The 25,255-nt window shown below is 43.7% G+C and overlaps 1 protein-coding gene across 1 annotated transcript in view; it reads left to right on the top strand.

Moving 5' to 3' along the window:
- Positions 1-24,491, top strand: part of PARD6B (par-6 family cell polarity regulator beta) — a 71,438-nt gene extending 46,947 nt beyond the window's left edge. The window contains exon 3 of the mRNA XM_068264145.1: positions 13,871-24,491. Within this exon, the coding sequence (XP_068120246.1) occupies positions 13,871-14,712 (842 nt within the window). The 3' untranslated portion in view covers positions 14,713-24,491. The remainder of the gene's footprint in view (positions 1-13,870) is intronic.
- The last annotated feature ends 764 nt before the right edge of the window (positions 24,492-25,255 follow it).

Below are 25,255 nucleotides of genomic sequence, written 5' to 3'. Positions count from 1 at the left end.
GCAGGGTGATGTAGTGGATGGCTGATGTTGGGGTCAGCAGGGTGATGTAGTGGATGGCTGATGTTGGGTCAGCAGGCTGATGTAGTGGATGGCTGATGTTGGGTCAGCAGGTTGATGTAGTGGATGGCTGATGTTGGGTCAGCAGGCTGATGTAGTGGATGGCTGATGTTGGGATCAGAAGGCTGATGTAGTGGATGGGTGATGTTGGGGTGATGTAGTGGATGGCTGATGTTGGGGTCAGCGATGGGATATAGTGCATGGCTGATGTTGGGTCAGCAGGCTGATGTAGTGGATGGCTGATGTTGGGTCAGCAGGCTGATGTAGTGGATGGCTGATGTTGGGTCAGCAGGCTGATGTAGTGGATGGCTGATGTTGGGTCTGCAGGCTGATGTAGTGGATGGCTGATGTTGGGGTCAGCAGGCCGATGTAGTGGATGGCTGATGTTGGGATGAGCAGGCTGATGTTGTGGATGGCTGCAAACTATGTACATTGTTAAAATGTGTTGTATAGACTGGGCGGTGGTTTTGAAACAATCGCCGTGCAGATGCTTGTATGGACTTCTTTTGTTTAAAAATTTTCTCTTTTCTCTCCTACTCCCCTTTCCATAAAACAGAATAGGATGTTCAGCACGGACCCAAACAATACATCTCTACAGTGATCAGGAATATAAAAATGTTGGCATAAAGCTGGTTTCATTTGATATTATCGCAGCTGTGTTTGACAGTTTAATGAACGGGTTCTCAGCTGCAGTAGTTTTTCTGTCTTGCTGTGAGAAGCTATACATGGGAGTTGTGGACGTGGGGCTCTGCATATGGTTCAGGGTACAGGAAGTGCACATCTTGTGGGGTATGTGTGTATGCAGAGCCTGCAGTCACAAGTGACATTCCTACAACTTGGTCAGGTATTGTGTGCGGCCTCTTATATTTACAGTTTGTCCGACAGGGGAACGTTCTGTCTTAAATGTAAGTGGCACAGTGCAAGCCATGAGCCTGGTCTGCTGCCCCTGACTGTGCAGTAAGGTCTTTCTGTTGTGATATTACCATTCATTGTGGGATGGGAGGTGTCTATTACCGAATTACCACTGATTCCGGAATGGGAGGTGTTGATTGGTTAATTAATACCTCCAAAAAACTGGTCTTCGATTATGATAGCGGCATAAGGGATTAGATTGTGAGCTCCTCTGAGGACAGTCAGTGACATGTCTATGTACTCCGTAATGTGCTGCAGAAGATGTCAGTGCTATGTAAATACATAATAATAATAATAATAATATGGGAAAACAGACAGTGACTATAATAGGATTAAATTGTGAGGTCCTCTGAAGACAGTAAGTGACATGACTATGTACTCCGTAATGTGCTGCAGAAGATGTCAGTGCTATGTAAATACATAATAATATGAGAAAACAGACTGTGACTATAATAGGATCAGGTTGTGAGCTCCTCTGAGGACAGTCAGTGACATGACTATGTACTCTGTACAGTGCTGCAGAAGATAGTGCTATGTAAATACATAATAGAATGAGAGAGGCTTTCTACCAATGTTATCTGTGGATGTGCAGCTAGAATTCTCCATGGCTGTATCACCATTGATAAGGAGTCACCTGCCACTGTCACAGCACTTTTTGGAAACATGGCACTGACATTACCTCCCATTGTAAATTTAGCCACATTTATCAATTATTCCTAGCACCCTGGTAGCGGTTTAAATGAAAGAGAAACCTTATTGAATATAGCTTATTTTTTTATTATATCCCCTTATAAATGTAGTTAAAGGGAAGATCCGAGGAGGAAAAAAAATCAAAGATCTACTTATCCAGGGTTTCCTCCAGCTCCTGGTGGCCGATCTGTCCCTCGCCGCAGCTCTGGTGTCATGGGGTCCCCTCCGTTGCAGATGCCGACCTCGCCAGGTCAGCATCTTCTCTACCTGCGTGGTCAGGTTCGTGCTCATGTGGCCTGGAGCTTTCTGCACAGGCACATAAATACTGTGCGCACTTGCACAGGTGCAGAAGATTCTGACCTGGCGAGGTCAGCATCTACAACGGAGGGGACCCCTTGACACCAGAGCTGCGGCAAGGGACAGATCGGCTACCAGGAGCTGGAAGAAGCCCTGGGTAAGTAGATCCTGATTTTTTTATTTTCCTCAGGTGTTTTCCTTAAGGTTTATACATTATAAAATCTATTCTTACCCTGATAAATTATTAAATTTATCACAGGTGCCTACATCTTTACTGCCGGCAGGTGCATCACTGCAGAATGTTTTTTGTTGTATCTTCCGCAGTGAGCAGAAGCACCCAGACTCTTAAGGCTGGGCAACATCACACACTGACTTTTTAGAGATGGTTATGTGGAACCAGTACCTTAAACTGTGTGTGAAATTCATGAACTGAACAGTAATCTTTACAGCATTCCATGCATTCATAAATTAAAAATACCCATTTTATTGTCGCATCGTAAAAGCTAAGTAATATAGGTTAATGAACTCTTTGAGACGAGATGGTCCTTAATTATAACTCGCACATCCTCTTGAAATGTGTTAACCTAATTATGAGGTATCATAGAGATGCAGAAGACATTATCGGTAGTCGGTGGGTCAAATCCTTCAGTGCTGTAGATTAATGAAATGCCTGGGTTACATTTTGGCAGTGCTTTCTGTATGGTTTCACACAACATTATGTAGGTACCTGAATAGTGTGTAAACGACAATGCAATCTTCTGAATGACAAATAAACAGAAAGCTTCTCCTCAACTTGTAGTTGCCATGTGGTTCTGTATGACTATCCTAAATGTCACCTGAAACAATCACAAACACTCCTATTTCACAGCATTACTGTAACATCTGTACACAGCTTTAAAGCAAATCTGAACTGAAAAATAAAAGTGAAAATAAACATACAGTACACACATCATACTTGCCTCCTGTGTAGTCTGCTTTTTAAAGAGCAGCTGTCAGCCATACTATCTCAGAAAAAATAACATATATAAGTAGATAAATACTTGCTCTACTTACATAACATGTATTGCACTGTCCACGTTTTGATTTTAGTGATTTTTCTACAGTAAAAAAAGAGAAAATCCTTCTTAGCATTTCCTATTTTAAGTGTGGCTATTTTGAAGCCAACCCTGATGTCATTTCCTTCCTTACTCTCCTCTGCCTGATTTGCCTGCCCTTCACTATAGAAAGTGCATTGTCTCAACTTGAGAAATATTGGCCAATCAGAGAGGAATAGAGGTGTGTAAGGGGATAACAGGAGGGAAAGAGGCTTTCGCCAATCAGACTACATTAGTTAAGTCTGAGCGGAAATAGAGACGCAAAAAAGGACAAACCAGCATGCCCTGCAACTTCCTTTTTGTGTACCAAATTGTGTATGTATCAAACAAGAGTCAGGTAGACTGGGGAATGATCATTTATCAACAGTAAAAGGAATAGTGATTTTAACATTTGGATTGCCTGGTTAGCATCCGTATTACTTGTTAACCAGATAAAAGTAAAGAATTGATTTTTTATTTTATGCCTGACAGTTACACTTTAATCTCTTTCACCTCTCCTGCATTCTGTTCCTACACTGTGATCAATGGAATTTTCCAGCCTCCATTTTAAAAATGGTGTGGACCCTGTAACAGCTTCCAGGTCAGCACTCAGCAGTTAACCAGTAATATTGCTTGAACCACAGGGAAGCACGGATATTACCTTGCACATCAGTTGTCCTTACAGTTATAACTGATAGCAACTGATATAGTAGTTGCTGTCAGTTGAGTGCCCTTTTACACTTAATGCGTTGATATCCATTAGTACGCGTTAGTGTGCGTTACTATGGTTTATTTTTCCATAGCTGTGCATTGTGAAAAATATTTCAGTTAAACCACGTATAGTGGGAACTGATCCATAGGAAAACATGGACATTACTTTCAAAATCAGTTTTCTTCGAGTTTTAACTGAGATCAACTGATTAAGTGTAAAAGGGGCCTTCCAGCTTCCTGAGAGACAAGCTCTTGTCAGAATTGGAAGGAGTCCTTTAGAAGAAAATGGTGAGCTTCTGAGAGGAACTGACGTTGAGGTATGTGTTTAATATTTATTTGCAGGTACATCATGTGTTTATTTTAAATAATTTTACTCAGTACAGGTTCCCTTTAATAGGAACCTGAACAGAGTAAAATAATTTAAAGTAAACACACGAGGTAACTTCAAATGAACATGACATGGTTACCTTGCCACCAGTTCCTCTCAGAAGCTCACCATTTTTTTCTGACAATGATCCTTTCCAGTTCTGACAACATTTTGTCAGAACTGAAATATATCAGTTGTTGTCAGTTATAGCTGAGAGGACAACTGATGTTCCAGGTAATGTCTGTTTCCCTATGGCTCAAGTGGGCGATGTAACAGTTTAACAGTGTGCTGACCAGAAAGCTGTTATGGGGTAATGGCCATTTTCAAAATGGAGGACGGAGAATTCCCTTGATCACAGTGGACAAGCAGGACACGGGAAAAGAGAAAGATTGAGGAGTAGACTACACGGGAGGCAAGTATGACTTGTGTATGTTTATTTTGACTTTTAATTTTCAGTTCAGGTTTTCTTTAAAGGATACCCAAACTGACATGTGACATGATGAGATAGACATGTGTATGTACAGTGCCTAGCACACAAATAACTATGCTGTGTTCCTTTTTTTCTTTCTCTGCCTAAAAGAGTTAAAAATCAGGTATGCAAGTGGCTGACTCAGTCCTGACTCAGACAGGAAGTGACTACAGTGTGACTCTCACTGATAAGAAATTCCCCCCTTTTTTTTTTTTACCTCTTTCTTGCTCTCAGAAGCCATTTTCTGCTAGGAAAGTGTTTTATAGTTGGAATTTCTTATCAGTGAGGGTCACACTGTAGTCACTTCCTGTCTGAGTCAGCCACTTGCATACCTGATATTTAACTTTTTCAGGCAGAGAAAGGAAAAAAAGGAACACAGCATAGTTATGTGTGTGCTAGGCACTGTACATACCCATGTCTATCTCATCATGTCACATGTCAGTTCGGGTATCCTTTAAGGCCTCGCAGCTCAGGCTGTAGTCAGGCAGTTGATTTAGGGCATGATGTTGCTATTCTGATAAAGCTGATGGCAGATGAGGTCATTGAGCAAGGCCGTTACCCTGACACACTGGCCTTTGACCAGCCATGGGGACTTGTTTCTTTGCTGCACAATTTTCTAACTTATCATTGCTCTCTGTTTACTTCTGCAGTCTCGGTAACAAAAAGGAAACTTCTTTTGGTGACTTGAATTACTGTTTTTTTATAATGCAGTAATTGCAGATTACAGTTTGTCCCTGTAAAGATAACTGTAATTATATTCAGTTTCTGCAGAGCACTTATGCTGTCACAGACTAGTGCTAGTGTGCCTGGATATGCTGCAGTGTGCACAGGCTAAAGGTGCGTACACACATGCGACTATAGTCGTTTGTAACGATCGTTCCCCGATCTTTACCAACGACGATCGTTACAAAAAACGAACCACCGACTATTAAGTCTAACGACGAACGAGCCAAATCGCTACAAAAGAAAGTTCTGTCTCGGCGGATTTTAACCAACGACGATCGTTTGCAAAAGTAGTACATCGTTGGAAACGATCGTTTGTACCAGGCTGGACATGCGCATTTCACTTTTTCTCCAGGGAACTTTACAATTTTATGCGCAGGCGCATTAAGTGCTTTTACGTGGTGTAACGTTCGTTCTAACGATGTGATCGTTACACACTTTTTAGAACTAACTTTACTCCGGTCGTTCTTTCGTCAATTAAAAGATCGTTCGTCGTTAACAACGAACGATCGTAGTCGCATGTGTGTACGTAGCATAAGCCAGAAAGCCTCTGCAGACATGCCTTTCCTCTGCAGACTTGCCTCTAGGCACTGCAGGGCCATGTCTTCTAGAACAGAATCTTTTGGCTCCGTTTCAGCTGACAGACTTCAGCCTGTAGCCTGCCAGTGCAGCCGGTTCATGTGAGTTTCTATATTGGAAGGGTTGCCGTGGTTACCAGACACTTTCCCCCCGGCGATCTGCTTAAAAGAAGAAATCTTTACTGGTGAAATGAGTTTTCAGCCATGAAAAATCTTACATTCTGGTTAAAAAAAATCCTTTGCAATCAGTGGTTGGCTGATTTCAGAATTGTTTTCAAAAAAAGCTAGGAATCTGTTATGCATACCCTAAGGATTAGGTTCACAATGTTGTGTCACGTACAGTGAAGCATACAGTCAATGAGAAGTATGCTTCAATGTTACTTTTTATGTGCGCATTTTGCGGTAACGGTGGTACCGCAAAATGCAGTTCGTTGGGTTGCCGCACACCATTAAACCACACCTGCTGCACTTGGAACTTTGCTATAGGTCAGTGATGGCTAACCTTGGCACTCCAGCTGTGGTGGAACTACAAGTCCCATGAGGTATTGCAATACTCTGACAACTCTAAGCATAACTCGGGTAGGCAGAGGCATGATGGGATTTGTAGTTTGGTCACAGCTGGATTGCCAAGGTTAGCCATCACTGCTATAGGTGGTACATTGCAGGGTGGAATTCCGCGTTGCAGTGTGGCTGTGCAAGGCACCACTGTGAGTGTAGCCTACAGCAAACCTGTCTGAAAACGTGCTTAAGTTAACCTAAACCTGAAGTCACATTAAAGAAAAAAAAGTTACACCCTTACCTTAGTAGGGAGAAGCCTCTGTATAGTCCAGAGGCTTCCCTAGGTTTCCTCAGCCTCCAAAGCAGCGCTGGGCAAATCATGGCCTGCATTCGGCCCGTATGCGCTGCGGATCCGGCAGCCAGACTTTGCAGCATTGCGGCGATTAGGATACGTTCAGCACACAATGTCCCGATGGAGTGAACTGTGCAAGTCTCTATAGACTTGCATGGCCCTTGCAAGGGTGAAGCGATGAAGTGTGCAAGGGACCTCAGGGTACCCATACATCTGTCTGCCTAGGGACAAACCCCCCCCCCCCCCCCCCCCCCCCCCCCAAAGCGGCATCTATTGCCTACCCTCACACTGCAGATTACTCTAGCTGGAGTGTTAGCTGGACTTTGCAGCATGGCTGGCTAAGGGCCTTTTTCCACTAGCCTGCGATTTGCGATTTGCTTCTGATCGCAAATCGCAAGGTACATTAAACTAATGGGAACTGCAGCAGCAATTTCCATTAGTGCGATCCGATTGCGATGCGATTTTGGTCAAAGCGCAATCGTTGTCCTGCCGCGTTTTGTATGCGATTGAGCTGGACTATAATGAGTATAGTAGCTCAATCGCAATCGCATGGTGGAAATTGAAACGCAATCGCGATTGCATTTCATAGTGGAAAAGAGCCCTAACCCTGCTTTTGCTGGAGTGTATTATTTGGGCTGTGACTGGTGTTTAGCATGGGGCTTCTATATGCATATTCCTCCAGCTGAGCTGCAGGGCTCGTGTTGAGGTTGGGTAGTCTGACCTTCACCATGTTTCACTGCGCTGCTGCGGAGCATCAGTGAGTGAGTGAGTGAGTGAGTGTGTGTGTGTGTGTGTGGGGGGGGGGGGGGTAAATGTACGCAACGTACTTCTGCAATTCTTTGTCAGAGAAAAATGACTATTTTCCCTTGTAACTACAATCTCTGGATTCCTGGACTGCAGAGTTAACCTCTTGTCAGACACTGGTGAAAACTGTGTCCATGGCCGGCCCGATTACCCTTTTTCGACTAAACTGTGCAGTTCACCATCCATGTGTGCTGGCCCTGCGATCACTGTGGACAATCCCTGCTATATGAGTGCAGAATAATCCTATCACAGGAAAGTACCATGGCTTTTGGAATGAGCAGTATTTAACCCCTGATGGCCTCTAAGGTTATATATCTGGTTATAACCCCTCTACAGCGGTCTGTCCCTTGCCACCAGCATGCCAGGGTGCGCGCTCTGTCCATAGGTGAAGGCCTGCATGCTGGGGGCAGAGCATTGCATGGTGTCAGAGCTGCCCAGCTGTGCACATCTGTAGGTATGCCGGTTAATGTCAGGTGGGAGGCGGAGGAAGGGGGATGTTGTCAGCTTGCCAGGCAGCTCTGGGAATGTAAGACTTTGAGGAATGTCTGGCTCCTGGCACGGTGCAGCACGACCCCAGCTGAGTGGATAATGTCAGGCTGGGGCCTGTGAGAAGAAACAGGAGCCATTACCTGTTCTCTCTTCTCCTGTTCCACTCCAGAGCTCTAGCAGTCACTTCCTGCTGGTGTACGGCTGGTTGTGACTAAGCCATACACATAACGGGCTTCCAGTACTTCTGTAGAGAAAATAGCGGAATGAATAAAATTGCTGATTTTTTTTATTTTTACTAGTACTTTTTATTTTTTTTTATTTTTTTAGTACTAAATTATAAATGATTTAGTCAGTGCTTGCCCATTGTAAAATCTTTCCTTACCACAATTTATCGCAGGCGGTGAAATCTTTAGTACTGGCAGGTGATAACTGCGGAATTTTTGCTTTTGAATTACGTATCCAGCACAAAATATACCTGGTCTCCCAGAATGCTTTGGGGGGGAGGAATTCCGCATATCTTCTCAGTCTAGGCTAAACACTGGGAGGGTGGGGCTACATATACAGCAATATATACAGCAGATATAGGAAGTGTTGTTGGTATCCTGAATAATTTACTTCATTCTACTATACATTACTGCTTTGCCTCTTTAAAGGACACCCGAGGTGAAAATAAACTAATAAAATAAACAATTGTATCTATCCTCCTAAAAATGAGTTTTTAAATATATTCCACAAATTTTATATTTAAATCTACTTTTTAAGCGTTTACTGTTTTTATTGTTTTTGCTCAATGACTCATTCATTGGAGTATGTCAGAGCTAAAATCTATGAACTATTGGCCCTTTCTATCCCTTTCCTGCTCTCAGAAGGCATTGTCTGCTAGGAAAGTGTTTTATACTAGCAATTTCTTATCAGTGAGGGTCACACTGTAGTCTGGCCCAGTCCTGACTCAGGCAGGAGCTGCCACTTACATACATGATTAAGTTTTTCAGGCAGAGAAAGAAAAAAAAGGAACACAGCATAGTTATTTGTGTGTTAGACACTGTATATACACATTTCTGTCTCATCATGTCACATGTCACTTCGGGTATCCTTTTAAGTACCAGTAATAAAAGATAAGATGTTACTGTGACTGCAGTAGTGCAAATTCTGAAACCATGTACACACTTCAGATTGTTGTCCAAAATCATTTGTGATGGACTCAGCTGAACAAGTGCTTCGTACCGGTGCCCCCCAGAATAGACTAGCAGCATGTCTATACACTTATGGTTCCTGAACTACCACCTGAAACAAACATTAATGAACCTTTTGCACAACAGAAATTTAAGTTGTGTACATAGTTGAACCATTCAGCATCATCACTGTATTCTGATATGACCCAGCTGAGAGCAGTAAGCTTTTGTCACCCAACCACAGACACCAGCAAAAAATCCAGCCCAGGTTTCCCAGATCAAATCTGTTCTCCAGCGTTACTGTGTGTGAGGTGGGATACCTTGTGCCCATATATGGAGCGCTGGCATAGCAGTGCCACTCCTGTGAGTTGGGAAATGGACATGCTAGTTTCATACCGTGAGGCCCATGTCGGTACAGACACAGAATGTCATGTCTTTCCCTACGCTGTGATGTCATAGCCAGTAAAGGTGACGGATGATTAACCTGATAGTCATGTAGTAATTATATAACCTGTGTGTATGTAAAGCTGACCTACATCTCTTATTAATAGAGTCATCAGCAGTGCAGGGCGTGTCCCCCCGCATTCCACAGCAGAGCCTACCAAGCAACTCATCTCATTGCTTTCTGTTTACCCTCATCATCATATGAACCTTTTCTATTATTTTCCTAGCTGGGAAAGATTCAGCTTGTATATTGCCTAGCAACCAATGAAAATATGGCCATCATTTCCCTTTGCATACTCATGAGTTTCTCTCATGCTGTCTCTCACACACACCACCTTGTTTCTTGGTATGCCCCTTTCCCTCATGCTGTCTCTCTTACACACACCACTGTGTTTCTCGGTATGCCCCTTTCCCTCATGCTGCTCTCACACACACCACTGTGTTTCTCGGTATGACCCTTTCCCTCATGCTGTCTCTCACACACACACACCACCCTGTTTCTCGGTATGACCCTTTCCCTCATGCTGTCTCTCACACACCACCTTGTTTCTCGGTATGCCTCTTTCCCTCATGCTGTCTCTCACACACACCACTGTGTTTCTCGGTATGACCCTTTCCCTCATGCTGTCTCTCACACACACACACCACCCTGTTCCTCGGTATGCCCCTTTCCCTCATGCCGTCTCTCTTACACACCACTGTGTTTCTCTGTATGCCCCTTTCCCTCATGCTGTCTCTCATACACACTCCGCCCTTTTTTCTGTATGCGCCTTTCCCTCATGCTGTCTCTCACTCACACACTCCGCCTTTTTTCTCAATATGACCCTTTCCCTCATGCTGTCTCTCACACACACACACCACTGTTTCTCGGTATGCCCCTTTCCCTCATGCTGTCTCTCTTACACACACCACTGTGTTTCTCAGTATGCCCCTTTCCCTCATGCTGTCTCTCACACACACCACTGTGTTTCTCGGTATGACCCTTTCCCTCATGCTGTCTCTCACACACCACCTTGTTTTTCGGTATGCCCCTTTCCCTCATGCTGTCTCTCTTACACACACCACTGTGTTTCTCGGTATGCCCCTTTACCTCATGCTGTCTCTTACACACGCCACTGTTTTTCTCGGTATGCCCCTTTCCCTCATGCTGTCTCTCACACACCACCTTGTTTCTCGGTATGCCTCTTTCCCTCATGCTTTCTCTCACACACACCACTATGTTTCTCGGTATGACCCTTTCCCTCATGCTGTCTCTCACACACCACCTTGTTTCTCGGTATGCACCTTTCCCTCATGCTGTCTCTCTCTCACACACACACCACTGTGTTTCTCGGTATGCCCCTTTCCCTCATGCTGTCTCTCACACACCACTGTGTTTCTCGGTATGCCCCTTTCCCTCATGCTGTCTCTCACACACACACCACTGTGTTTCTCGGTATGCCCCTTTCCCTCATGCTGTCTCTCACACACACCACTGTGTTTCTCGGTATGACCCTTTCCCTCATGCTGTCTCTCACACACTACTGTGTTTCTCGGTATGCCCCTTTCCCTCATGCTGTCTCTCACACACCACTGTGTTTCTCGGTATGCCCCTTTCCCTCATGCTGTCTCTCACACACGCCACTGTGTTTCTCGGTATGCCCATTTCCCGCATGCTGTCTCTCTCACACACCACCTTGTTTCTCGGTATGCCCCTTTCCCTCATGCTGTCTCTCACACACACACACACACACACACCACCTTGTTTCTTGGTATGCCCCTTTCCCTCATGCTCTCTCTCTCACACACCGCCATTTTTCTCAGTATGCCCCTTTCCCTCATGCTTTCTCTCTCACACACACACACCACCCTGTTTCTCGGTATGCCCCTTTCCCTCATGCAGACACACACCCACACCACCCTGTTTCTCGGTATGCCCCTTTCCCTCATGCTGTCTCTCTCACGCTACCGTTTTTCTCAGGGTGCCACTGTTTCTCATGCTGTCTCTCACACACACCACCGGTTTTCTCAGGATCCCAGTCTCTCGCTGTCTCTCACACACACCACTGTTTCTGTGTATGCCCTCTTCTCTCATGCTGTCTCTCACACACACACAGTTTCTCGGTATGCCCCTTTCTCTCATGCTGTCTCTCACACACACCACTGTTTCTTGGTATGCCCCTTTCTCTCATGCTGTCTCTCACACACACCACTGTGTTTATCTGGATGCCCTTTCTCTCATGCTGTCTCTCACACACATCTTTGTGTTTCTCTGGATGCCCCTTTCTCTCACACTCGCCTCTTGGTTACTCAGTATACATACCCTTTATCTCAATATGCAGCAATATGCCAACCCTGCCAATCACAGTCCGAGGTAGATGCAAGGGGCTGCTTGCCAGCTGCATACACAATCCCTCTTACCTAATGGCACCATCTGAATCAAAGGCCAGGGGAAAAGCGATCATGTGACCAGATCAATAATTCGTTAGTATAAACCTGTGACTGCTTTATTACTACAAGAATGTGTTGCAATAGATTAGGGAACTATCAAGGTATGGTAAGATGTTGTATTTCTACTTGCTTGGACTTTGGTTTCAACACCCCAGCATCAACCAAGACATTTTTACAAATGTTATCAAGTTATTTTCAGTCTCTGAAAATTTATTTTGAGATTTGTTGCCATTTTAAGTGGAATTTGGGGGTGTGAGACCTATGGAGGCTGCCATATTTATTTCTTTTTAAACTATACCAGTTGCCTGGCAGTCCTGCTGATCTTTCTTGTCTGTATGGTCTAAATCACACACCTGAAATGAGCATGCAGCTAATCTTGTCAGATTTGTCCGACATCTGATCTGCATGCTTGTTCAGGGTCTGTGGCTTAAAGTATTAGAAGCAGAGGGTCAGCAGGACATCCAGGCAGTGTTTATTTTAAAAGGAATTGCCATGTCGGCCTCCTTATCCCTCTCACCTCGGGTTCCACCCCACCCATGATCTGTGCTTTTAGTGACTTAGCAGGAGCAGAAGTAGTCGCACTGGAGGACTGTATGGCAACATAAAACTGCAAAGGTCTGAGGGGGGGGGGAATGGGTTACAGAAGCTGTGATTATGCCATGCTCATTTCTCTTCTTGAGTCCCCAAGAGGAACAGCGAGCCAACAGGTGATGCAGCCCATCAGGCTCCGCCCTTACCCGAAACTACATTGTTGCCCGAGTCGACCCTTCAGACCGGTCTTTGCACATCCTGTAATAAACTGTCCGTAGTGGCTTCTAGAATTGTGAAACTTGCTGCAGACTCTGCCTTCACCTTCATGTGCAGATCTGTAACCAGCGCCAGGTTCATATTTAATTTATATTTATGGATCGTGTGGTTTTTAAGTAAAACCTGCAATGGTTTTTGCTGATTGAAGTGATCGTTTCAGGAACGATGCCCTGCCTTGCTCTCAAACAGAAAGCTGTATTCTGTCTTCAGAGGGGGATGCTGATTGGCACGTTTGTTGTTGTAAGCCCCCTCCAGACCCCTCAGAATACCCTTACCTAGTTATAACTGCAGGATTTTTAGGATACTTAATCATAGTCATACACAGGGACAGGAGATCAGGGAAAAGTTAATCTAATGGTAACACAGACAGCAGCACAACCCCAAAATAACACCGCCATAAAATCCAAATTCACAATCTGAAAACTACAATAACCTGTTTCCTTGGAAGATGTGTTTTTAGCTTGCCTCGCCTGTGTATGTAAGTTCCAGAAGCATTATGAGTGCTAGTATTAGAGGTTGTAGGACGCTCTAATGGAGTCAATAGTTTTACCCCTTCTTAAGTGTCATGAGGAGCAGAGATGATAAAAATATCCTACATATATTCTCAATGAGAAGTCTTAATAAAACGTCAATTTTGATCAAGATCTGCCATCTGTGATCTTTTCCTCTTTGAAAGTCTGTCTTTCAGATTGGCTTTTTATGATCACATGATCATGTCATCTCTGCTTCCTGTTTTGACCTAAACGGGAAACAGAAGCAAAACGAGGTCATGTGATTGTGACCAGACTGTCGTCTAATTTAATCAGTTATGTGTTTCTCCGTGATTTCTCCGAGACAGTTTTTGAAAACTAAAATGAATATCTCTAAGTAGGAGCAGTAAGTAAGATAAGAGGGTCCTGTGCATGTTAGTCATAGTTTATTTAGTGTTGTTGTTTAAGAAATGGTTTCTTTCCTGTGTGTGGAAGAATCCTAATTTTTTGCTCTTTTCCTTTTGCAGAAGAAGCGGACTACAGCGCCTTCGGCACAGACACTTTGACCAAAAAGAAGAATGTCCTTCAGACAGTCCTTCGTCCAGAGATCAACAAAAAGAAGCCACACCTGGTTATTGGCATGCCCAGCGACTTCCGGCCTGTGTCGTCCATCATTGATGTAGACATCCTCCCCGAGACCCACCGGAGAGTACGCCTATACAAGCACGGCATGGATAAACCCCTCGGGTTCTACATCCGGGACGGTTCCAGCGTTCGGGTGACGCCGCACGGCCTTGAGAAGGTGCCGGGTATCTTCATCTCTAGACTTGTTCCCGGGGGCTTGGCTCAGAGCACCGGGTTGCTAGCGGTAAATGATGAAGTCTTGGAGGTCAACGGTATAGAAGTATCAGGAAAGAGCCTGGACCAGGTCACTGATATGATGATCGCAAACAGTCACAACCTCATCATAACCGTCAGACCAGCCAACCAACGGAATAACATTGTACGGAACAGCAGGAACTCTGGTAGCTCTGGGCAGTCGACCGATAGCAGCACGAGCATGTACGGTAACGCACCTGCGCCGCAATTCATTCAGAACTACCATCCCGAGGAGGAGGAGAGTGAGGAGGAGGACATTATCATCGAGGAATCGGGCGAGCCTCAGCAGATCCCCAAGGCTGCCCCATCCTCGGAGAGCCTCGAATCCCTCACACAGCACGAATCTTACCACGAATTGCCGCAAAATGGTTTTATGGTGTCGGATAACTACACCGTGCACTTATCTGCCAGCAGAGGCAGCTTGGACCTTATTTCTAACAATCACGAACCGCGGATCTTAGAGGAAGATGGAACTGTAATCACACTGTGAACGGCGGCCTACAAACCGCTACTTGCACATTTTTATTTTTTTCCATTTTTATTCTCCGATCTGTGTGACATTCTATGTACAATTTTTTTTTTTTTAATATAATGTATAGTTTATTCCCTCCTCTGTAATCTTATTCCTCTTAAAGCTTACTATTCTATTTTTGTGAAATGAAGGAAAACAAACAAATTAAGTGTTTTAAGTTTTACATTCCATAGACGAACAAAAATTGTACTTTTCTTTTGTACCGGAATCTTAGCATGGCAAATAATCAAGATTTTAAACTGGAACTGTTGAAGTGTCGTTGATGTGCTCATGTTCTGTCTGGAGAATATAACCTTCTGTCTTTTCATTTGTTTCCTGTTTTAAAGTGGACCTGAACTGGCACAGAAGGAAAAGATAGAGAAATGCACCCTGTGTGTATTTAGAGAGTTTAGCTAGAGTTGTCTAATTCCCCCTCATCAGTGTCTAATCACAAGTGTCATTTGATATCACATCTGCTAGCTGGCTGCCTCTGCAGAGCAGCTGATTTGTGTAAGCAAAGGATGTTAACCCTATGTCTGCTTCTATGAAAGCAGGAAGTAGACACGCTGCAGATTTATTGCAGGAATTTTTTTATCAGCTGAAACCAAGAAATGTTTTTCTTTAAAGGTTTTTATGTTGTTTCTTATCTTTAAGAGCAGAGAGGAAGTTCTGAGTTCAGGTCCACTTTAAGTTAAATATAACCACTCTGATGTCTTTATCTGACTGTTCAGCACAGGGGCTGATTGCTGCCCCGTAGGATGGAGGATGGTGGCGGTAAACTCCCCGCTCCCGTACACAGGCCTGACACTTGCTTAAAGTGAACCCGAGATGATAACTCAACTGATGAGATCAACAATTATTATTGTTTATATAGCGCCGACATCTTCTGCAGCGCTGTACAGAGTATATGGTCTTATCTCTAACTGTCCCTCAGAGGGGCTCACAATTTAATCCCTACCATAGTCATATGTCTAGTGTAGTGTATGTATTGTGCTCTAGGGCCAATTTTGGAGGAAGCCAATTAACCTATCTGTATGTTTTTGGGGATGTGGGAGGAAACCGGAGTACCCAGAGGAAACCCACGCAGACACTGGGAGGACATACAAACTCCTTTCAGATGTTGACCTGGCTGGGATTCGAACCAGGGACCCAGCGCTTGCAAGGCTAGAGCGCTAACCACTATGCCACCGTGCTGTCCACTACACCACAATTATATTCATCCTCTTCCTCAAAAGGACTTTTTTTTAAAGTATCCCAGGTGTTTATTTTTTTAATATTTAAATATTTACGAAGTAGGTTTAATGTTTTACTGTCTCCAATCAGTGGCAGCCTATTAACCACCTTAGCGGTATGGACGAGCTCAGCTCGTCCATTACCGCCAGAGGGTGCCGCTCAGGCCCTGCTGGGCCGATTTTGATGAAATAAAGAGCAGCACACGCAGCCGGCATTTTGCCAGCCGCGTGTGCTGCCCGATCGCCGCCGCTCTGCGGCGATCCGCCGCGAGCAGCGGCGAAAGAGGGTCCCCCCAGCCGCCTGAGCCCTGCGCAGCCGGAACAAATAGTTCCGGCCAGCGCTAAGGGCTGGATCGGAGGCGGCTGACGTCAGGACGTCGGTTGACGTCCATGACGTCACTCCGCTCGTCGCCATGGCGACAGGAGAAGCCAAACACAGAAGGCTGCTCATTGCGGCCTTCCGTGTTACTTTTGGCCGCCGGAGGCGATCAGAAGAACGCCTCCGGAGCGCCATCTAGTGGGCTTTCATGCAGCCAACTTTCAGTTGGCTGCATGAAATAGTTTTTTTTTTTATTTAAAAAAACCCCTCATGCAGCCGCCCTGGCGATCTTAATAGAACGCCAGGGTGGTTAAGGGTCCCAGAGTTAGAAAATGGTCAATAGTTCATGTATTTTATCTCTTACTGCCCTCAGAAGTTGTATTCTGCCAGTAAAACGTTTATGGCTGTAGCTTGCTTATCAGTGATGTTTACTATATTCCTGACAAGCTACCAACAAGACAGAAGCTGTCACTTCCATGCCTAGAAATTAACTCTTTCAGGCAGCAAAATAAAATGAGTACAAATAGCCTGGTTATTAGTGTGTTTTGCACAGTACATACACATGTTTATCTCATCATGTCACATGTCGCCTTGGGTACACTTTAAGCTTGACACCAGAGTTGGAGGGGCACCTACCACACTGTAGTACTTGGAGGTGACGTTGTTTTTTTGCCGTCAGAAAACCCCACCCACTCACTAGGGCCACGAATGTGGCAGCCTATCTGAAATAGGCTTGAATGTCAGGAGGAGGTGTGGTAATGTCAGGGGCAGAGAGAGGATTTTTTTTCAGCTACCGTGTAAATTTAAAGCAATTTATGCAGCTTGGAAATGGGCCAATCAAATGAAATTCATTCTGCTTTAGATTGACAGCTGGGGCAAGTCCCCTCACATTTGAAACAACCTATCAGTAGCAGCGCCATTTAAACCTTTTATATTCATTACTGGAAAGTTCTGGGGAGAGGGAACATAAAGTCCAGCCTGAAGCTTTAGCATTGGATGATGTGACGGAGACCAGACACTGCTCGGAGCACCGCCACACTGTGCTGTGTAATGGCAGTATGCTGGAGCAGGGCTGGGGAACTGTCTATTATTACTGATAACACTTGTGCTTCAAGTCCTGGCCAGGATAATTCATACCATAGATGTAACTGATACGTATGATGCAATAGGCATTGCATTGATGTGTGTTCTTTATATACTGCTATGTGTATACTAGTATATTTGTTCCATTCACCCTCCAGCCATCAGTAACTACTTACAGAAAGGCGATACTTGCCTTCTCTTGCTCCCTGGGCAGCAATTCTCTAACAAGCTCAATTTTCTGTCCCGATACTATTTCAAGCATGTTTATGATTTTTGTAGATCTTAAGCTGCTTAGAAAGGCTATATATGACCTGGCATAGCATGTGGGGGACAGTGTTACTCTATTGGCTGGCCCCATTGAGAAGTAGATAGAAGGAAACTCGTCTGGCGTCTCTCCAAACATAACTTGTAGAGATTCCCTGTGTCTCCCGTAGCACTAGGTAACGTTCGGCATACACAGGAAGTCTGGTTTACTATGACAGCTGCAAGAAAGCGGTTCCTCAGAGAGACCAATCAAGTCTCCTCTCTTAAATGAAACGAGCTTTCCAATTGGTCTGTGTCACTGTGTCCCTTTTTTTTCCCCCATTTCCTTTCCATCTGGTTGTGTTTGGTTTTTACTTCAGATGTTCTGTTTGGTGTTCGTTATTAACCCTTAGACTCCCACTAATATTTAAAAAAAAACAAAAAAAAACCTGAATGCCTGTGCCAGCTATTATTATTATTATTATTTATTGTATTTATAAAGCACCAACGTATTACGCAGCGCTGAACATTAATTTAGGTATTTCAGGCATACTGGTCTTTATGCGTTTCAGAACGTTTGCCTCCATACGTCATGGACGTCTAAAAGCGCATCTTCAGCTAAAACTTCTTCCGAAGATACGCCTGTAGATGACCGTATTCAGAAATGCCTAAAATCATTTTTTTCTGAGATGCAAATTAAGTTTTGCCTGAAAACCGTCTTTACAAGTCTGAGGCATACTGTATGGAGGTGTAAATTCAGAAACGTCTAAAGACGTTGGCGGCAGTCTAAGGGTTGAAGTGTATTTGTATTTAGGCTTGCTTAAAATGGGGACCTGATCGATCATGGGTTATACATATTTGTCACTAAACTCCTCCCTCGCCCAAGTGTTGCTCTATACTCATAGTAACCTAGCTGCAGCGTGTGCTGATTGTTACCGTACTCTTTGAAGACAAAATTGTCTGTTTATCGCTGTGCCCATCTTACCAACACACGGACTAACAGAACTTTATTGGCTTAAACAATGTGGGTGGTTTTTTTTGGCAGCAATTCAAAACTGACCTAACGTTGGTAATGCAGTTATTGATCAGAGCCTCATTTTAAAACCTTTTAATCACATATAAGTATAGGTACGCCGGCCCTTCAACATTAAGAAGCCTTTTTATAAGTTAAGCTTTACTGATCACTTTGGCTGCATAATAACTGGATTGTCTTGTGCTGTTAAGACCGTGACTAAGGCCTGAGCCCACTGACGCAGTTGTGTCCGCTTTTCAGTTACACACCAATGTTACAGATGCTGAAAAGCAGACACAACTGCATCAGTGGGCTCAGGCCCTTAATGCAGAATACGTTTTTACATGCTACCTCTTTTAAATGAAGGTTTTTTTACACAGCTTTGTGACCTTTTTAGAAAGAGCCGGTTTATAACTGGCTGAGGCAAGACTTTGAACGTTCATCGCTCAGCAGTTATAACTGGGCAGATTTAGGTTTGCTGCTTGTTTTTACTTGCGTTTTATGAAGATGACCCGTATGCCAAACCAGAAATACCAGGCAAACGATTGTTTAGCTCTTGATTGGAATTTACTGATAGTTTTACCACCTTCCATTACTTGATTTTAGCAGAAATCCAACCAAACCACTGCTAGCTTTGGGACCGATCTGTGGCCATTGTGACCTTGTACCCACACATAATCCATAAGTGGTTGCCTTTCTTAGTCACCATTCGATTAACTGAGAATCTATTTCTTTTTTTGATGTCTATGAATTATTACTATTAGTATTTAATATTTATATAGCGCTATCATCTTCTACAGCGCTTACAGAGTATTCATGTCACTAGCTGTCCCTCAGAGGAGCTCACAATCTAATCCCTACCATAGTCTAGGGCCAATTGAGGGGGAAGTCAATTCACTTCTCTGTATGGTTTTGGGTTGTGGGAGGAAACCAGGGTTCCCAGAGGAAACCCACACAGATACAGGGAGAACATACACACTCCGTGCAGGTAGTGACCTGGCTGGGATTCGAACCGGGGACCCATGCTGCCCATTGAAACGTCTATTCATGTTATATATATATATATATATATATTACATTGGCTGTGACAGATCTAACAGGAGCAGGAGATCGGACATGTCGGAAATTTTCTATCGAGTCATCTAAATCGCTCAGAATCGAGCCGTGTATTCCCAGCATAAGGCAGATTTTTTTTTCTTTTTGTATCAGTGTAGAAACTCTATTATCTATTGTACTAGAAAATCAAAATGTAAGGTGCTGCATTTGCATGTCATGGTATAAATCCATCAAAAGTGCATGCATAGCCTAGATTTTCCACATGTAGCACGATAAGCCTATTGCATTCAGAAAAGCCTGATGCAGTGAGAGCAAACGCTGCTTATCTGCTGTAACGCAGGCCTTAAAAATCGGGAGTCCCTTCAGCAGCCATTTCCTGTAGCAGAGATTCCAGAGCTTCAGGCTCTTGTGTCCCCCCCACCATTATGATTGCAAGCCAATCAGCACCAGCTCTCACTACGGAGGCCTGGAGGCTTTAGCTTGCATGAAAAAGTTTTTTTAAAAAAGGTCAACCATCATCTCTCACTTATCCCACTCCTGTAAAGACTATACCATTTATTTTAATCCATTAGACGGTAGACATCATAATTACCAGATTATTGGCTGTAAAATCAAAAGTTGCTGTTTTATGATGGATGAACATACAGATTGTACAACAGAACACTTATCAAATAAGCGCATGGCAAATTGATTGATTCTACTCAATACTCAACTAGTTTTTAGATATATACGATGAATGTGTACATTAAAATCTTATATCAATCTGAAGTGAAATCATTGTGGGCGGGAAGGGTGTTACCTCATAAGAACTGGAATCTGATTGGTCAGTACAGGATGCTTTTTTTTTTTCTCTGAAAAGTGTTACCTCATGAGAACTGGAATCTGATTGGTCAGTACAAAATGTTTTTTCTCTGAATTGGCTGGAATTGTCTGGCGTCTAACATTATCCAGATTGTGTGGGTGACGCTCATGCGGGTTGTCTTGTCAGCTTCTGCGAGTTTTCCCTTATGGAGTTGTGAATTGTGGGTTTTGCAATTGTTTGTGAAATGGCGGTTGAGCAACAGATAAGGTTAAATAATTGCCTGATTATTCACTACTTAGTACATCTTATCTGATTAAACAATACTTCAGTTTTCATTTTCTTCGGCGACTCCCCTTTTGCTGAGCTGAAACAAGAACAGCCATAGCCGGCTAATTAAAGAGTTGAAGATTTTTCTGAATTGTTAGTCCACTTTCACACTGACACTTTGTGTTGCCTGGCAACTGACAATATAATTGCGTAAAAGCCCAAGTAGAAATGGACTCTTAGCACCTGTTTCCACTAGGGCCAAATCTTTTCGAAATCTGCAGCGTATTCCTGCAGGTGAGTTGGACAGGGAAACGCTGCCTATTCAGGCAATGGCTTGCTGGTAGAATCATACTGCGCTGCAGTACTGGCAGGCATGCTGCAGTTTCCGGCAGCAGACACACAGATCTCTCTAGCTGTGCACGGCTAAGCGATTCAGCTATGGCTTTGCATCAACACAGGTGCCGCGCCAAATCGGAAATGTACGAGGCACGCCAATGAAAATAGGCCCTTAGGGAAACTTGTGTTGCTGAAAAGGCCTGAAAATTGTACTGGCAGAGTTTTGAGAGTAGAAGGGAACATGCTGAAAATTTGGTTCCCATGCTTGGTACTGTTGCCATGGCAGTATGGAAGAGGAGTCTGAATTTTGTGAAATATCGGTGACAGTCTTACAAGCTCTAAGAGTTCCAAGTATCCACACAATCTTCTGGTGCAGTTTTCTCTTGCTTCACCCAGGCTGTTGTACGTGTAGATACTTCTGTCACTAAACTTGTATGTAGATGTTTCTGGGTAATCTTTCACCTCATTGGAACAGGAGAAGCTACTTGATAGAACTACGAGAGGTGTCTTGTCAAAACTACTACTGCAGAACTTTAGAAGTGAAGGTGGCTTATGTAACTGTTATATATTTTTTATTACTTTTTGTTCCAATGTTTGTTTTTTTAACAAAAACTGAACTCTCTCTAAAACTGGTACAAGAATAGGGAGCTAGATTACCAGCACAATTGTGTGTGTGTGTGTGTGTGTGTGTAATGTATGTTCTACACAAGACAAAACAATATGCTCTATACAGCGCTGCGGAAGATGCCGGTGCCATATAAATAATAATACTACACACCCTGATCTGTTTAATGTAGAGATGACAGCATAATGTACAGCCGACTGTTAAGCAAGCTGCACTGTAATATGTTGAAGCACAATTGTCCGGAATGTGAGGTGAGGGTGCAAGCACAGCATGGTTGGTGGTGTTGTATCTATTTATGACCCATGTTAGCAGGAACCAGACTTAATTTTTCTGGCTGGAAATTCATTACCAGTAAATTCAAAAAACAGGAATTCCTAATCCCTTGCATAGCTATAGATGTGAGTCTGCCTATCAGCACAGATTCTTTATCTTCATCGCTGAGGTAGATTTGGCAGTTGTCAGCCACATCCTGTCATGGGATCGGTAGACAGGAAGTCTGTTGCGTTTTGGGAAACAAAAACATTTTGTAAGGCCCAGGTATTTTGCCAGTTAATCTGCAAATTTCTGGGAGGGACAGAAGGCCAATTAAAAGAGCAGGGCACAAATGTTTTATCTGCACAGCAACAGCTGATATATAATTTAACTGAAAGCAGAGTTTTTCCTGTATATGCATGTGGCCATATTATTGTGTATACAGACCACAGGGCAGGGCGGTCCTCAACTTGCATTATGCTCCTTTAAGCTGTTAAAACACAAAACCTGCTTGCTTATTATGCTGCGGATAGTGCCAGGCTGCTTAAACACAAGTGACTGGGGCTGTAAACCGCCGTGACCTCAGCACTAGCTGGCCCATAAAGCCATTAATAACTGCACAACTATTCCTTCTAGCCAGTCAACCCAGCAATAAACTGTCAGCCACTTCCTGTCAGCTGATCTCCTTAATCACCTGATTGATCTCACCAGGTAATAACAAAACAAACAAAATTGACAGATACTCCAACCTCTCATTCTCTCTATAGGAATTTTCAAGGCTTGTAGATAAAGTAGTTTGATTGCTACAGTGTTTTGGAAGAGTGCCAATCACCTCCAGGTTGTGTAAAGCAGTGTTCCCCAATCCTGCCCTCAAGGCCCACCAACAGTGCATGTTTTGTATAAATCCACAGAGGTAGTTAATCAGCTCTACTGAGACACTAATTGCCTCACCTGTGAATGTTTGTGGCTTTCTGCAAAACATATACTGTTGGTGGGCCTTGAGGACAGGGTTGGGGAACTCTGGTGTACTAGATGGGTCCAAAAGTGGTCCATTAATTAGTGTCCTGAGTAATTGGGGGGCATAAAGTGCACCCCTTGCGCAGTGATTGCTGATCGATTCAGCACAGAGCACCTTTCAAGTGAACCTGTGGTGAGAAAAAACTGATGAGATAAACCATTGCATTTATCATCCTACTCCTAAAAATGACTTTAGATATCCCATGGTTTTATTTTATATTTAAACATTTACAAAGCACATAGAATGTTTTGTTTTGTTGTCTTTGCTCAGTGTTAGCCTATTAAGTGTCCCTAAACTGTCCCTTTATGGCGGTAATTTGCTGTGATGTAAACTATATACTCAACAAGACAGAAGCTGCCACTTCCATGCCTAAAAATTAACTCTTTTAGGCAGCAAAATAAGTAAAACAGCCTGGTCTTTATCTCATCGTGTCACAGGTCGCCTCGGGTACACTTTAACTTATTGATGTATTTATCTAATGGGGTATATCATCATATCACTTGTTAATAAGATGGGAATCTGAGTGTGTCATTTCAGACATGTAATTAAGTGTATTACACTATCGGCTGTCTCATTTCTGATTTGATGTGTTGGATCAGTGTATGAAATGTGATTTAACCACCGAGAATGCAGGAAATCCTGTTTGGCTTCTTCCAGAGCGCAGAGCAAACATCCAAAACGTCAGCAACCAATCGGAAGTTTGCTCTGCTGGCTTTTGAAGCAAGCAGTGCCAGTGAAATGGATTAACTTTATCAGTCTTTTTATATTGCCTTTGTTTGTTCTTGCTTGTTGTGGAGATCGATCACCTACCGGTTTCGTGTTTCTGGGACCCTGGCAGCCTGATCTCTTTCTATCCAGAGTTCCTGTTGGTGATGCGTTGACCCTGGCAGGTAGGCGGAGCTGGAAACACATGGAAAGAGATCTTGTTGTCGGAGCCCGCAGGACCTAGTGAAGAAGTTGGTGTAGGACTTGACTTGTCCACATGCTTTTACTGAATGGAGTTACTGTTTAATTCACCTGCATAATGATTGATTGCGAAACAGGACTCCTGTTATACCCTTATTTGTCCATAACGTCCGATATAATATGAATGATCTTGTTAATATGAAATTCTGTTGAACATTCTTATTGGCCATTAAGCTGTCCAATGAAATAGCCTTCGCCTTTTAAACTGTGTCTGATGGTGAAGCAATGGCATCCCTATGTCAACCACCCCCCAGCCCAGTTGTGTGCTCCTCCTTTCCAAGATGTTGGAAGTTATTTTTTGTTTTACCTGTCCTTTCCTGTGACCTATGCTCTTCCTATGGCTGTAGAAAATGTGATTTTTACTCACAGGCAGAATGTTTTCCATGTCAGATATCAGTATTTTTACTACGACTATGTAAAATACGCATTTGTATCACACAAAAAAAGTTTAATTTTTAAAAGAAAAATAATCAAATCATAGCTTGTGCGGTATGGCCATGTCCTTATATTTTTACAAAAAGAGAAATAAACTGCTAGATTCTCATGAGCCTGGACTCTTTATTGTTAATCAGTGTGTGTGTGGGGGGGGGGGGGGGGTTGCAGTGTCTGGATCAGGAGGTGTTATCAGAGCTGTCAGTTAGCCTGACTCCTGTAAACCTGAAGTCACAATTCAGTTAGCAGAATGGTGCTGGGGTGATTATTGGCTTCGCTGGTTGTGTCAGAAATGACTGCCTTGAATGTGTTTTTTATTGTCCTGACCTTCTTTACATTGGCATGACTGTATTGCCAGAGCAGCTAAACCGGCCAGATCGGGGTTCCCCCACCTGAACAATACTAGCCTGAACGGTTCCTGAGGGGAGGGACTCTGCAATGGGGGCAGAATTGATCATTGATCTTGCCCATGCCAAGGACAAGAGGCTCATCTCCATCTTTGGTACCCTGTAGGAGGAGGGGCTAATTACCCAACATGTAGGCAAGTCCTTGAAACACTTATAGTTTAATCTGGGAGTCCTGCTTAAAGTAGACCGGAACTCATTCGCAGGACAGACTTTGAGTAGCTGCCATAGAAATCCATATTTTTACAAGATGAGAGTTCATTACTTTGAAACCCAACCAAGCCCTTTCAAGCAAGATCTCCTGTTGTTGGCTGAATAGTGTAATGGTTAAGGGCTCTGCCTCTGACACAGGAGACCTGGGTTCGAATCTCGGCTCTGCCTGTTCAGTAAGCCAGCACCTATTCAGTAGGAGACCTTGGGTAAGTCTCCCTAACACTGCTACTGCCTATAGAGCGCGTCCTAGTGGCTGCAGCTC

The sequence above is a fragment of the Hyperolius riggenbachi genome, chromosome 12 (genome assembly GCF_040937935.1).
Source record: "Hyperolius riggenbachi isolate aHypRig1 chromosome 12, aHypRig1.pri, whole genome shotgun sequence".
In the NCBI taxonomy this organism is placed as follows: domain Eukaryota; kingdom Metazoa; phylum Chordata; class Amphibia; order Anura; family Hyperoliidae; genus Hyperolius; species Hyperolius riggenbachi.
Note: the sequence above shows the minus strand (reverse complement) of the source record. Positions and strands in the feature narration are given on the sequence as shown.